This window comes from Spermophilus citellus, assembly GCF_964194105.1.
Source record: "Spermophilus citellus genome assembly, chromosome: 7".
Classification (NCBI taxonomy): Eukaryota; Metazoa; Chordata; class Mammalia; order Rodentia; family Sciuridae; genus Spermophilus; species Spermophilus citellus.
This window is the reverse complement of record NC_138188.1, coordinates 129,219,114-129,235,163: the sequence shown is the minus strand read 5'-3', so window position 1 is coordinate 129,235,163 and position 16,050 is coordinate 129,219,114. Positions and strand designations below refer to the sequence as shown.

General features: G+C 36.9%; 1 protein-coding gene across 4 annotated transcripts in view; it reads left to right on the top strand.

The window, feature by feature from the left end:
* The first annotated feature begins 872 nt into the window (after positions 1 to 872).
* CADM2 (cell adhesion molecule 2) overlaps positions 873 to 16,050 on the top strand; it is a 1,032,141-nt gene continuing 1,016,963 nt past the window's right edge. For 2 of the 4 annotated variants that reach the window (XM_081301404.1, XM_081301402.1), the window contains exon 1: positions 873 to 997. In XM_081301404.1, the coding sequence (XP_081157530.1) occupies positions 937 to 997 (61 nt within the window). In that variant the 5' untranslated portion in view covers positions 873 to 936. The remainder of the gene's footprint in view (positions 998 to 16,050) is intronic. The other 2 variants (XM_081301403.1, XM_081301401.1) reach the window with 1 other exon arrangement.

Here is a 16,050-nt window from a genome sequence, read left to right as displayed (position 1 = left end):
CAGAACTGTTTCATAAAGGCGGCTGTTTCCCTGCAAGTTATGGTTAAGCAACTCCAAGGAGGTGAGACTAGACCTGAGTGCGTGAAAGGGGGCTTCACTTCTTCCTGCCCGAAGGGTCCTTGAGAAGCCTGTTTGTTTTTCCCGGCGCTTGTCTCCACCCATCTTTTTCTCTCATTGGCCAAGTCTAGTGGGCGGATGTGTTCCGATTGGTCGGGGGGCGGTGTCTAATCCTGGCCAGGGTGGGGGCGGGGCCTCTGCCGCGCTGAGCTTGCCCTTGTGTCTGGTGCTTGGTAGAGCTGCCGCCGCCGCTGCTGCCACCGCCGCCGCCGCCGCCGCCGCCGCCGCCGCCGCCAGTGCTGCTGCTGCTGCAGCCTGAGCATCCGGGAGCCGCCGCCGCCGCCGCCGCTACAGCCACTAGAGCTGCTTTCACAGCTGCCACCTCTTCTCCCCAGGACCCTGAGACACCTAAGCGCGAGCGGCGGTGCTGCTTGCTTGCTCCCCCTTTTCCCCACCCCTCCCCTCTGTGACCTACCCACTCCTTGCAGCCCTCGCCCGCACCTTCTCTTACACCCCGGCATCCTTGCACCACCTGCTTGGGCAGCCCCGGCGAGCTCTGGGACTTGCTGAGCGCTCTGAGAGGAAGGCAAGCTCCAAACCCGTGCCCGGCTGAAGGGTTGTCGCGTCTGCACCAGTAGCAGGAGAAGGAAGAGGAGAAGAAACTATTTCATCCACCAAAATCCTATTTGCGGGTGCTTTGCCGCTACCGCTTCTGCTGCCGCCGATCCGCGTCCGCGGGTTCGAACACCGCAGCGGCAGGGACCGTGGGTCCGGCGGGCGACGGGAGGAGGACATAAGAGGAGCCCTGCACTTGTGTGCCCTGCTCACCAGCATCTCCTTGCCCCCTCGTTCCTTCCCCAGACCCTTAGTGAAGGGACCATGATTTGGAAACGCAGCGCCGTTCTCCGCTTCTACAGTGTCTGCGGGCTCCTGCTACAAGGTAATCCCCGCCCCGCCGCGGGGAGCATCAACTTCACGCCCATTCCCCATCATCCCCATTCCACCCCATATTTCCACTCTTCCCTTCCAGTCGCCCAGTCCCCGGCGATTTCCACCCCCTCCCCCTACTCCCTGGTGCGGCAGGGGGCAGTGGCAGTTTGCACCAGCCCCTAGAATTTCAAGCGCTGGCTCAGCCCTGCTCTCCCAGCAGTCATCCCCTTTCGCGGCACCTTTCGCCTTTTCATTCACCTGAGCTTCCTTCATCTCACTCCATCCCCGCCGGTATCCTCCCTCCCACGCCTTTTGGCTGGCAACTTGTGCCTCTCTCAACATTCCATCCTCCCACCAACCCCCACCAGCCACCTCCCACATCACGCTCTTGACCGACCCTCTCCATCTCTTGTCATCTCTTTAACCTCCCCCTTTTCGGGTCGCCTTTTCCTTTCCTCTTCATCCCACCAGCATCATATCGGTGTGTCTTTAAAAAGTGTGTTAGAGCCTGGGAGCGAGATACCGAGACTGCGAGAACAGCAGCAGCGGCGGCACCGTGTGCATTGCAATAACATCCCCGGGGGGAAAATGTGTTGTGAGACGTGTCATTCACCTAGGAAGAGAGGGGAGACTGTCTGAGGTTTAAGCACAGAGAATAAGAAAAGAAAGAAAGAAAAAAAGAAAAGAAAAAAGAAGGAAAGAAAGAAAGAAAAGGAAGCAAAAATTTTAAAAGAGGAAGAGAAGGGAAAAATTACAAGACCCCAAGCCCACTTTATCAACCCATCGACTTTTTATTATTCAGTCTGTTTCGTTTAAAAAAAAAATTAAGCACAAAAATATGAACTCCCTAGCAGTTACTTTACTGCTAAGGGATTTTTGCTTAGATTTTTTTTTTAACCTCTCCATCCTCTCTCTGCCCCTTCTTTCAGTAATTAATATTATCCTTTCACGTGAAATGTAAGAGCCCCTGTGACCGCAGTGGAGGGAAACTGCACAAAACAGTGTTATTATGCAAATCAGTGGGTTTAGATGCAGAGTGGCTAGGGAATCCGGGTTCACTTTTCACCAGACCCTCTCTTTTGGAAGAGGGAGGGAGGGGCGGTACAGAATGGGAAGACGATGGTGATTATGAAATAAATGGCAATGCATGGAGTAAGAGTGCTTGGGGAAGGGCAGTTTTGGGTGGTGGAGGAGGCAGAGGCGGCGTGCTAGGGCTGGGTGGGTAGGGGCTGTAAGGCGGAAGATTGTTGCTTTGAAGAGAGTAGTATGGGGATGTGGCTTGAGTGTGAGATATAGGATAGATGTGAAATAATTGTCGATAGAATTTTTTTTTAAGCCAGGTGATTCTTGATTTATTGATCAATATTTGCCCAACTCTAACCCTCTGTCATCATTTAGGTATTTGTGGAAAAAGATAAGTTGGTCAAATTTATTTGTCCCCGGGTAAAGGGATATGAAAGTAAGACATACATAGACCTACAGGCTTGAAAAACCCAATCGGTCTTTGGAGGATTTAAATGAGGTCAATGAACCATCTTTCAGCAAGTTCTTGGAATGCATCCTTTCTCCTCCCCTCCTCTGGGATATAGACTGGGGACCTTATTTTATTTGTGCATATTTATGAATGTGAAAGAAGTGATGGGAAGAATATTCCTGAATTAATTAACTGACCTTGCAGAGATCTTTCCTAGAATATTTTGTAGGTATTTTACATTGGATATAAATTTCAGATGTCATGTGCCAGAATCTCTGAGAAGGCAGACAGCACATTCTTCCTTCCTACGCTGCCACGTCCCATTTCCCACCATTCACACCCCCGCCCTCGCACAAGTACCCCAGGTGGCTGACACATTACTTGGATTTCTAATCCGTGCTGAAACATCCTCCCAGAGACCCTAGTTCACCTCTCAGTAACTTACATTTCTCTGCTCTGTGTGTGTGTGTGTGTGTGTGGTGTGTGTGTGTGTGTGTGTGTGTCTGTCTGTCTGTCTGTGCGCGTGCGCTCGTGTGCGCGCGCTCTGGCTTGCGCCTGGTAGGGGGAGTGTGATGTGGGGAAATCAGTTAATTTGGTGATTGCGATGAAAATTCGACACCGGTGGATATGTTTTCCCTGCCAATCTGTGTGTGCTGGCCCTGGCCGGTCATTGCACACACTGCTGGGCTGGTGCGAGGAGATTATTTATTATAGAGCATGTGGGCCATGCACTGCATTTGGGGGTCGCCTCCTCTTTCCTTTAACATTTCCCTGTGAATTGTCTATTCAGTGCACTGCAAAATAACTGTCTGCTGGTGCCTCTGTCTCAGCCTGGAGGAGGATTTACTCTTTCTCAGTCCAGAGAGATTCCATCACCGGCATTCAGGGCATGGGTCTCTTTTATTGAGTATGTAAAGCAATGATTAAGACAGTGCTGCTTTTCACAGCACACTGGGGGAGGTGAGGCTCCGAAGGGGTGTGGGTATGGCAGAGAAAATGCACCACTGCAACCAGCAGCAGCACCCGCATCAGGTCCAAATAAATAAATAAGTAAATAAGAAAGCGTCCTATACAGCACCCAGGGAAAGAGCACCAGTCTCTCTCTCTCTCTCTCTCTCTCTCTCTCTCTCTCTCTCTCTATATATATATATATATATATATATATATATATATATATATACACACACACACACACACATATATATATATATATATATATATATATATATATATATATACACACTTATGAGCATTCTAGATCAGGCCATATTAATACACCAAAAGAGAGAATAGGATTTAGGGGTGAAAAAAAGTCGGGGATGGGGAGTGAGGGCGCAAAGCACCATTGGATTGTCTTCTCATGTTTATAGCTGCCTCACATTTATCAAACACTGCTCTCACAGACACATCACACTTTGTTGATATTGTAGGTTCTTGCTCAATCAAATTGCTCATGCCTTCCTTGCCTGAGTCTTGCCTACAAACATTGCTTTGGGACTCAAATTTATGTTTCTCCCACCACCCTACTGTTTTATTAGGTCTTGGTTGGGTTGTAAAACGAAGGCTTTATTTCCTGGACACAGATTAAATACTTAGCAGTTATTTCTGTGCAGGGATAGGTTGGTAAAGGAAGTAGTGAGCAGCTGATTTTGGCTAGGGAAGTCTGTTGTGCCTGCTAGTAATTATGACTAGGCAAATACTAGAGTTAGTCAATAGCTTCTTATTTTTTTACTTTATCAGCACTATAGTGTTAGTTAAGTAATACTAATCAATTTATTTATCCCCTGTAATATTATTCCCTTTCTTGCAGTTTGATGATTTGAGACAGAACTCATTTGAACAGATCTTTTCTGTGTTTTTGTGTTTTCATTCACTTGTTTTACATTGTCACCATTTTCTTTTCACTTTTTCTGGAAAGTATAATTAATTTTTGGTTTGTCAATACTGGAGTGGTAAGTCAATGATGAGAATCAAGTCAAGGATAAAATGAGGGAGGAAAAGAACAAAAAAAAAGCTTGCTTAGTTCTATTCTATAACACCTACCAGTTTGTCTTGGTGAGTCTTTTGGAAACAAATAGAAAATAAACATGTGTTTTGGATCAAATACTTGTTTCTAAACAAACTATAACTTGGAACATAGAGTACTTAGATAACAAAACCTGATTGAGTGAAGAAATCTTTTCTTATTGTCGACTAACATATAGAAAGAGAAAAATCTGGAGGAAGGGCAAGGGACACATTAGAAAAATGAATTTTTTTTTCTTTTTTTTTTTTCCCAGAATGAGGAGTGCAGAAGCTTGCCACCTGTAACTAGGACCCCTGTTGGCTATAGAGTTGATTCAGTTCAGTTGCTAACCCCTGCTAAAGCCATATCCTTTTCCATGCCTGAGGGGGCACTGCAAAAATGGAGAGGGTCCTGTGCAGCACAGGGAACAGTCATGGAAAATGAAAAAAAGAAAGGGCAAAATATAATAGAAACAGACATGCATAAAGATCTGATTTTGTCGAGAACTTTATGTCCTTTTTGTAGTTAGTCTTATATGAAAAGAAATCCAACAAAAATATTGAGATTTTAGCTTGTTTTTTTCTCCCCAGGGGCTATTCTGATTAATATTTTGTTATATTTAGTAACAACGATCCTCAGAGTAATGCTTAACTGATGATACAGATTACTTGTCCCTCCATTTGTGTCATGGGCCTTACCAAGCATTTTTAGAAAACACATTATACTGTATATTTGCATACACTTAAAATAATACTAATATTTCCCCAAAACACTTTTCTCGAACCCTTTCTCTACATGTAATAATTTTTGTCTTGTCAAGCTTGTTTCATTTCTTATGATGAATGAAGTTCTTGGAATATGGTTCACTTACTCCTCCTTTTTTTGATTAACAGAAACTTCGGAAAACAGCATCTATGCATAAGAGCCAATGACTATGACTTAAACAAACAGCAGACAATTAGTAATTAAGAAAATCTCCCCTGAAATCATGTGGAGTTTCTGGACTAATTTTGTACCAAGATTTGGAAGCTTACCTTATTGTTTGTTTCCCATTTCTACAACAATTAGAACTCTGGGAACGTAATGTGACAAAGCTAAGCATCAACTGAGATGCCTTGTTCCTGTGTCCTCCACTAGAAGATGGGATACTTGAAAACTATTTGTCTTGCATTTAAATAGTAAGACAGTGTCATTTTTTTTTCTCAAAGGAAAAAAATTATTTCAATCACTTACTGAGCAAAATGGAAATGCAAAAGTGTTGGAAGACATCCTAAGCATGCATTTGAAAGTGGCCTGGAATCAACATCAAATGATACCAGTTTTCTCTTTAACATAAGAAGCCAGTGGGATACTGACGATTGAGACCTTAAATTTACTTATTATGAAGGATTTGGGTGTAAATTAATAATATAACCTCTATCATACTGACGTTTTATTTAATCATGCTGACATATGTTCTATGATCATTATTGAGACAGTCTTTATTTTAATATACTTCATTAAGCTCTTTGGCAAAGTCACCCATTCTGTAGTAACTGGCTGAGCAGGTAGAGGAGGCAGAGAAAAAGAATCACAAACCAAGGTAGCAAAACTTAAAAGATGAGGTCAGAAGCCTTTTTTGTTTTTGTTTTTTTCCAAATGGACAGGTATTAGCACCTATTGATTACTAAATGTAAGCTTCTTGAGGGCAAGCTCCGAACTTTACAACTAGATACATATAAATACAGTAGGAATGAAAAATATGTATCGCCTAATTAGTTTTAATAGAGTTAAATAGTCTCTTCATAATATATTAGTACACTTACTTTGTTAACTCATGAATATAAGAATTATTATATTTTGTAGGGCTGTACTGTTTATGAAACAGTTTTCATAAAGAAAAGTATACTCTAAACAGCTCTGGATATATATATATATATATATATATATATATATATATATATATATGTATCTTTAAATGAATTTAGTCATTCCTTAATATCATATCTTAAATGATCAGTCATTCTTAACATGTTTTTCCCAACAATGTTTTTTCTTTTCTTTTCCATGATTAAAAATTCCAAATATTTTATATTAGAAAATAACATAAACCATTCCTTAAAAAAATGAAAAATATAATTTAAATTTAGTGATGCAACCTAAAATATTTAAAAGGACAAGTTCATTGCCAACATTTTATTTGAAAATGTCAAGCATTTTTGGAGTGTAGTTCTGTAGTATCAAAAAAGACATCTTCTGCAAATTCATTGTGTAAAGAGGTAGGTGAGGATTAACCTGGAGCTGTGGCAGCTGAAGCCCCCTGCTGTGTGATGATGCAAATGGCATCTCAGGCCTAATGTGCTCTGCAGCATCAGGCAAACACAGGAAAGCAGTCATGTGGCTTGAGAGTGAAATGGGAAGTCTTTTCCTAGCTTGTGGTAGACGGAAAATATCCTTTAGCTTTCCATAGCCAGAGTATTCCTAATCACAGTAGCTCATGACAAAGCAAAAGAGAGAGTATACATTTTGTTTAGAAGTTAAAAAAAAATCTAATAAAATTATCAACATTTTCATCAAATGATTAGTCAACATTTTATTTTCTGGCAAATGATCAGGAACACAGATCAGTTTAATGAAGATGAATAGCAAAGTTAAAATAGGATTTCTGTACAATTGTTTACACACGTTGGATCCTAATAACTGGTGGTCTGGGAAATAGTCTATTATCCTTTTCTTCCTTTAGTGAGTAAGGTCTCATTGGTCTCATTTTTATTAGAGCATTTCCTAGGTTATGAGAATACAGAATTTTTAAAAGAAATGGGAATGAACTATTCAGCCTGAATTCAGTTAGTTTAGAGCTAACAAGTAGAATATGTATTATGTTACATCAGTATTGAATGTTTCTTTTATAAATAATATAAAGTATTGGACAAAATCATTAAAAAAGTTGTTAAAAAATTAAGAGCTATAGACCCAATGTTAGATATAGCCTACAGAGAAACTATTGGATAATAGTAACTAATGTAGTTTTGTTTGATTCCATTTGCTACAGAACAAAATAATTGAACGTATTATGCATATTGATTTTTATTCAAGAAATGAGCCCAGTTGTTCCTGTTAATGTGTTCAGTGGGTTTCCTTAAACAGATACAGAACTGCTTTCATCTTAGAAGTATGTAGTCTATTTAAAAATTAGGGAAGTAAATATTCTGCTTAATTAGGTATCAGTTAAATATTAATGCCAAAATCAGAGATGTAATTATTGAGAAAGGAAACATTCCTCAGTCTTATCTATAAATATTCACATAGATAGTGCTTAAAATATGTCATTATTTTTACGACTGAAGTATATCTTTATTAATTTTGTGAGTAATGAAAATTTGGAGCTTTTAACAATGAACTGCTAGGAAAAAAGTAAAAGTTTATTTTGTTTGTAGTCTTTATTTTCTTTCACCTTTTAATGAGGTTAACAAATATTTTTTTTCCATAACTTTCTTATACTGTGGCAATAATTAGCTCTTCCTCCTAAAAACACACACAAGGTTTACAATTTGTGAAACTGCAATGAAGTTTAACATTTATGCTGAATCTTTTGTGCTTATGAAGCTGAATGAGAACCTGCTGCTACCTGAATAGGTACAGGGCTGAAGTTGTAAGATCTGTTATATAAAGAGCTAGCCATTAATTATTCACAGAATATTTTAGAGGTCTTTGAAGTAAATATTAAGACAGTCATTATAAAACATTGGGGATAACACTTTCTGAGTCAGCAAATAGTTTTCACTTAAATATTTAAGTTGTCTTCCAGCTATTGCAATGCTGAGGAGGAAGTCCATGTCTAGTCATAGAGATTATTCCAGGGACTAGATACTGATGTCTTTGGGATGGTTTAGAAAATAGAGATAGACATTCTTTTAATCTGAGGAATACAAAATCTTAAAGCTAAGTGTGATCAAATGGTGCAAACAATTTCATATTAGAAGAAAACAAAAGTCCTTTTGGAGGTCAAATGAGTCCCAAATAATTTTATATATTTTATGATGATGAATTTTCAGTAAAGGTACATTGTTTATCTAAAATTGTCCTTGGGAACAGAGTGAGAAAGCACCTTTCCTGACAAGGATGTGCTGCCGACTGCTAAGTGTATAGTGTTATATTGATTTGGTGTAATTTATAAAGCCAATTAATTTGTTCTTGTAAAGAAATATTTTTAGCTTCTGGGCTAAAATTGTTCACATTTAAAAGTGCAGGTGTCTCCCACAATGCTTATTTAAACATCAAGGCCTAAAATTTATAGTGTGTAAAATATGTTTTTACTTTCTTAACAAATTTATATTTTTAATTAGCTTGTCCCATATTCCCCCTGGGTGTATGTGTGTGTGGGTGGGGAAGGGGTCCATGACATCTATACCTTCCCCTTTATTCTTGTACTTAATATGCCTTCTGCTTTCAATCTCAAGTTACAGACTTAGGTTTAAATGAGAAATAATTGGTTACAAATTAGGTTATTTATATTTTAAAATAAAAATGTGCAATCTGCTTTATTTGTCATTTCTTTACTAGTCTATTTTGTGTGCTGAAATCTGAGTAGTAACTCAATTTCCTTTATACTCTCCAGGAATATAATAGCCCCATTTCCCCACCATGCTATGGATCTGAAACACCCATTAAAAGAAATTAATGAGGAATGAAGGATAGTTAAAGAAAGGGAGTTTTGTTAAACAGTGATATTTTCTGCATGTTTACAGATGTGATGTTTTTCCCTTGAAACCTGTAAGGTGCATACCTCAATATTTCACAAGGATTAAACATGTACAGTGTGTTTTAGTTGTTTTTATTATTTTTGCATTTTTTGAGAGTTCCACCTCCTTGGGCTCACAATAAAAATGGCAAAAAGAGAAGGAAAGGAATGTGAGTCAGCCAGCCAGCCAAACACACAGAGAAACGCCTGGCAAAGCCGACTAAATTAGCATATGCTAGGCTGAGTATTTCCCTCTGTTGTTACATAATCCCTTTCTAATAGGAAATCAGTTCTCATACTTAACCCTTTCAGGAAGTTTGGAATTCTTGCACTGTTATATTTTTATTTTGCTCATTTATTTTCTCACGAATTGTGTAAATCATCTATTGAAGGGCTTTTATTTCAAGCTCTTTTTTTTTTTCTCCTCTTCAGTCTTCTGTATACAAATGTTCCATTCTGTGTCCAACTTCAGAATTCAAGAATCAACTTTTCTATAGCTTTCACTGAGAGGATCTAATTAGCATTTTAGTCTTCCTTTACTCATGTGCAGCTTTCTTTAGAAAATGTTTTAGTTCTATGAGGTTCCCCTAAGGATTCATAATACTCTAGTTTGTTACATGTACTGTGATATTCAGTGTGCCTTAATTATGCACGTGTCCTCATTTCAAAGCCTTTTCAGGGATCATGTGGGATAGAACAGGGGTCTGGCTGTAAGTTCACTGTCACGTATTAATGTGTAGGTGGTATTCAGAGGAGGACGTTTCTGAGGGCAATTATATATCTATGACTCTAATATAGCAAGCAGTTACTCACATTCTACACTTAGTAGTTATCCTGCCAAGGCAGAATTAAATTCACTATTGTGATACATAATACAGTATCTGTTATTTCTAAATAGTTCTTTGCTCTGGGAATGAAATAAAATAATGAGTGAAAATTTGGATCCCTTACCCTGAATAGGGATTGTTCCTTTTACTCTCCCAAACAAAAAGAAGAGTCAGAAATTGTTTCTATGTCAATATTCTATTCCCTAATTAGCCCATTAGTACATTTTCCTATGGTGGGATCTTGAAGGTTTGTTGGTTATTATATGAGGCTATAGATTTTTATTTTTATTTTTATTTTTTTACTTTTTTGGTACTGGGGGTTTAACCCAGGGACACTTAACCATTGAGCCACATTCTCAGTCCTTTTTATTTTTATTTTTTTATTTTGAGACAGGGTCTTGCTAAATTGCTTAGGTTCTTGCTAAATTGGTGAGGCTGTGGTCCTCCTGCCTCAGCCTCCCTAATTACTAAGATTACAGTGTTTGCCCCTGTGTCTGGCTAGATTTTAGATAGTATTAATTGCCTGGAATCTTCATGGACTGTCAAATGTCAGTGCATTCACAAATTTGAGACATTATACAGATTTTGATTTGGATGCAATTTGAAAAACTAGAGAGAGAGAGAGAATACTTTATTTTGGTAAAGAAATTTCATCTACAGAGATATTGCTCTAAAATTTGGTTTGTTTAGTAAATGTTATCATTTATAAGGAGGATTTTTCCTTCATTAAGTGATTTTGAGAGTGTTCACATTAATTGTATTACTTCACTTATGTGTGAGTTCCTCTATCTTATGTCATAAGAAAATTTTTATTGAAAATATGTTGTTTTCTTTTCTTTTATTTATTACTATAGCAATATTTTATAAATTGATAACTATTGTAACCAAATTTGGCTCCATTATTTTACACTATTAAAAGAATTTGAAGCTGTAGCTTAAAAAACTGCAGTGCCCACAACCCATAGGAGTTTTGACCAGTCTAATCTATTTGTTTTAGCAGACAAAAGAATGCCATCAATCTACCCTTTATTATTTTTAGCAGTTATGACTCCTTAGTTTGTGAGAGAATTAAGCATTTTATTTTGTCTATGCTATGATACATATAGCCTCTCATATATTTTTATTATAGCATTTTGAAGGTTATATATTTATTGTCCTTGCAGTATACTCTAAACCTCTAGAGTACATGGTCACAGTCTTAGTCTTCATTTTGTTTAAAGTGCTTGATTGAATGGTCTGTTTCTTTTCTTTTATGTTTTCATTATACTGATTAATTCTCTTCTGATAAATTTAATCTTGACGTAACTCTGTAATTGGATTCAGATATTTAAGTATTTATGTTATAATTGCCAAAATGTCAATATAGTATTCTAAGTAGAATAAATATTTGCAGTGGATTTTTATTTGTATGTAATATATGAGGATACAAAAATGGATACTAAGGAATGCAAAGGATTCTAACTAATGATGTTCTTCCCCCAAATGTGGATTCATTGCTTTCACTAAGGCAGTCAGGTAAAATATGCATTGTAATCATTTGACTCAAAGCTTTGAATCTTTCCCATCTTTCTGGGTATGGTAAGCCCTTATGTTCTTTCTGCTTCCTAGAGATTTTTAATTCTAGTCCCAAAAATATTCCTGTTGATGACTTTGGTTAAACAGGAAGCCATATCACCTTATTATTCGACTTAGAGTCACAGGCATCTCCGGATAAATGTATCAACAAAGGGGAATTAAAAACTGACCTTGATCTGCGGATTATGAGTATAAGTGACCTGCTTTTGTTATTGCCAAGCTACAGAAAGACATTCTCTGCTTATTCCCTGAAGTAGAAGTTCACTGTACATTCTCAGTAGAAATACATCTGTTTTATTTCATGCTCCTTTTTTAGAAAAAATAATTTAAATATTGTTGGTTTTGAATGCTTAATTATACTTCAGCAACTGAGGACACATATTTACTATGGATGAATTTGATTTTTTTTTCCTTTTTACACTTGAAGGAGGGAGGTAGGATAGGTAGGATGGGAATATTAACTAGTTTATTTAAGACAATAATTGTATTTGGGAGCCTAATACCAAAGAGAGAAAAGGTATCTGCAATTTGTAGCCTAATATTTCCACATAGTATTTTAAGAATGATTTTTCTAGCCAGGTGTGGTGGTACATGCCTGTAATCATAGCACCTTGGGAGGCTGAGACAGAAGGATCACTAGTTCAAAGCTGAGCTCAGCAATGGTGAAGCACTTAGCAACTCAGTGAGACCCTGTCTCTAAATAAAATACAAAATAGGGTTGGGGATGTGGCTCAGTGGTTGAGTGCCCCTGAGTTCAATCCCCAGTACCAAATAAATGAATAAATAAATAAGAAAGAATGCTTTTTCTAAAAAAAATCCCAGTGATTTGTTACAAGTTATAAGTTTGTTTTTCACATTTTAAAAATTAGTTTTACTGATGTCTTTTGGAATTTTGACTGTTTTATGACTCAGTGTTTGAAAGGATATTAACTAGGCTGACTTAAATTTTATTTGAGAACAGGATGATTTCATCATCCTCGTGGAGAATAATATATTTAGTCAAAGAATGTCCAAGGTAAGGCAGGAGCCATGGCACACAGCTATAATCCCAATGACTTGGAAGACAAAGGGAAAAAGATGACAAGTTAGAGGCCATTCTGGCTGCTTAGCAAGAACCTGTCTCAAAAAAAAACCAAAAAAACAAAAAACAAAGTACTAGGGAGGTTGCTCAGTGATTGAAACAAAAAACCCTGGGTTCAGTTCCCAGGACTGAAAAGAATTTTAAAAATACATAATAAATATTTAAAGTACTTTAAACTAGCTCAATTCATGAATGGTCATTGCCATTATGTAGAGTTGATTTTAATAATTATATTCTCCTATAACTTCTATTTGTATTAAAGTCTTATTTTATATTAAGAGCCATACATGATACCACCTGTAGTTCCACAGCCACAGAGCAGTAAATCTCCTTTAATGTGGCTTCTTTTTTCAAATGTTCATTGATTTTCTAGAGATTAGTGAATAAAAGGGAAGGTAATTTGGAAAGCAAATTTTGTTGACTATCTCACTGTTTTGATTTAAAGGAGATGTAGTATATTATTGATTGATTGTATTGAGAATATTTTTATAAATATCCAGTTAGATATGACATATATGTAGCCACATAGGATCTGAAACGCTGGAAATATGAGTTACACTTATATATCTCAGTCTTTTTAGCCATAACAATCTACTCAGAATACTAGTTTATTATAAGAAGGAAAGACCTTTATCTGTGACTTTAAATCCTAAAGAATTTCATTTCAACACTCTTGTTCAAAGTCATCAAATTAAAATCAGTATCCATGCTATTCATCAAAATAATGTTGTACTAAAAATATTGTCTTTACAGAAAAATTTGATGCTAGCTAGCATAAAAAGAAGTTATCAGCAAGATTTACAAATGTATGTTGAAGGGTCAAATAAAATTTCTGGAGGATAGTTTTATGTCCACTGGCTTGCCTTTTCTTTTTTATGTACAAGTGCTAATGTTGAGAGAAGACTAACAATGTTCTGAAACTTGAGTTCTCCATGTCATGTCATTTCCATGGAATAACGAAAATGAAAGTATTGGTAGAGAGATAAGTTCATAGTTTTTGAGAGGTCTAGTAGAGGTCACTAACTCAGATTTACTTTAAATTTAGTTTTGTTTTACATAATTTTATTGACTGTGCAAGTATAGACTACCAAAAAACAAACAAACAAAAATAACAACAAAAACCCAGGAAAAAAAAAAATAAAACATTTTACCTGAAAGGTAGGACGGCAAAAGTGCACATGCTATAATAAAACAAATGTGTTTGATGAGTGTGGACAGACTAGGGAGACTAATCTTTTAGATTTTAATAAGGTCTTACTATGAGATAGAAATCAAATCCATCAACATCAAGAATATTTCCTCCAAAGTCTTCACCACCTAGAAGTGTCATGCTAGAGCACAGCAGTGATGGAGGAATGAGGCAGTAATAGAAAAGCTTAATAGATAAACTTCATCCTTGAGTGGGCAAAAGTGTCTATTGGGACTAAAAGTACAGTTTCTGTGGAGGAGTTGGTGAGTTTGGCTTGGTGGGTGTTATCAGTTTTGTCAAAAAGAGTTCTTTATTTTGTAAGGGCAGAGATATTCTTGTATTAAGACTTTGATTTGGGGATGTGTCCCATAGCAGCAAGACATAAGGGTGGGAACCAAGTGGACTAAGTTATCCTCCAAGCCACATCACTTTCTCAGAGGCCTTGAATCAGTTAATTCTCCTGCAACTCTTCATCTGTACCTTGACAGATTGAAATTATATGCATTCCTTGGTGCTTTGTAGAAGGATCTTAGAGATGATTGCAAACTCCAGTAATGTGGGTTTTCTACCTTTCTACCTAAATATATTTTAAAACATAGTATATCGTTACATTAAGGGATATTTTTTTCTTTTGGTACCAGGGATTGAATACAGTGGTGCTTAACCACTGAGCCCTTTTTTTATATTTAATTTTAGGACACAGGGTCTCCCTAAATTGCTTAGGGCCTTGCAAAGTTTCTTAATTTGGCTCAGTCTCTGAAGCCTCTGAGATTACAGGAGTGAGACATTGCACCTGGCTTCATTAAGTGATCTTAAAATAGCATTTATGAAAATTTAATTTTTGATATCTGCCCCATGAATTAGTCAATACTTACAGGTTTTACATATGCAAACAGATTTTCTGTTCTTGTATTTGTGCCTATATAAATCTATTCATTCTCTGTCAGTGAGTTTTAGAAATTAATCTTATAGCCATGAGCCTGAGTTTGGGCTATACATATTTTTCTCATGAAATTATATCCATAGATCAACTGCCCAGAATTAGGAAATTTTTGCTCTGCAAGTCATTTTATCATTACAAGTAGATTGTGTTAGATTTTTAAAATTTCAAATTGGATTTCACTTTTCTGAGCATTTAACCTTATATGTCAAAATTTTCTTCATTTTAATTTTCATAGCATTTTTTTCTTAAGCATAGTTTATTCATTGATTTATTTTTTTTTACAAATATTACTTTTAAGGCAGTGTTGTAAACACTGGATATACTATTGAAACAGAAGCCGTCTTTGCCCTTATGGAGCTTATGGTCTAGTGGTAATACAAAGTACAAATATAGTAATGCTTTCTTTTTTTTCTGAATTAAATATAAAAATTCTGTTTGTGTAGTTGTATCTTTTCAACAACTACTGAATGTGAATACATCACTTATATACCAATGCTATACAACTCACTGACTTTTTAATATTTCATACTTAAGCTTAAATTAAAGAGCTCTCATTTCCTCCAGTGATTTATCCTGAAAACATTCTCAGTACAATATTCCTCCCTCCCTCCCTCTTTCTTTCTTTCCTTCTTTCTTTCTTTCTTTTTTCTTTCTTTCTTTCTTCTTCATTAGTACAATGTGAAAGAAGCTGACAAGTGAACAAGAAATATTCAAGCATGGTCTATTCTAACTGATTTGTTCAAGAGGATGATTCATTTAATTTCATAAAGGCTCAGTGGGCCAGAACTGCAGATGACCAGGTCAATAGAGGGAATGTAGGGGAGAAGAGGTCTGTGAGAAGGATCTATGTAACAAGCAACAATATTTAGTTTTTTAGAGCTGGAGTTCTGCTTGAGCAATTCTGATGTTACCAGCGACAGTCATTTAAAGAGCTGCTGATGCCTCAGGGAAAACATTTTTAAAGTGTCCTATCTAAAAACAGTGGTCCTTGTGCTGTGTCATATAGATTAAAGCTCCAGCCCTTATTTATATTACAATACACTGTGCCTGATTACAACCCGTACTACCATAATATGGCTTCTTCAGAGTTCCGATTAAATATTGTTCCTATAATCTCTCTTCCTTTTCTGTCTGCTCTGATAATGATTGAAATATTAACCACTTAGTAAATAAAACTAGAGATGGGGAAACTGTTTAATAACTTTAAAAATAAAATGAACATTTTAAACAGTTATTTAAAACATTGGAG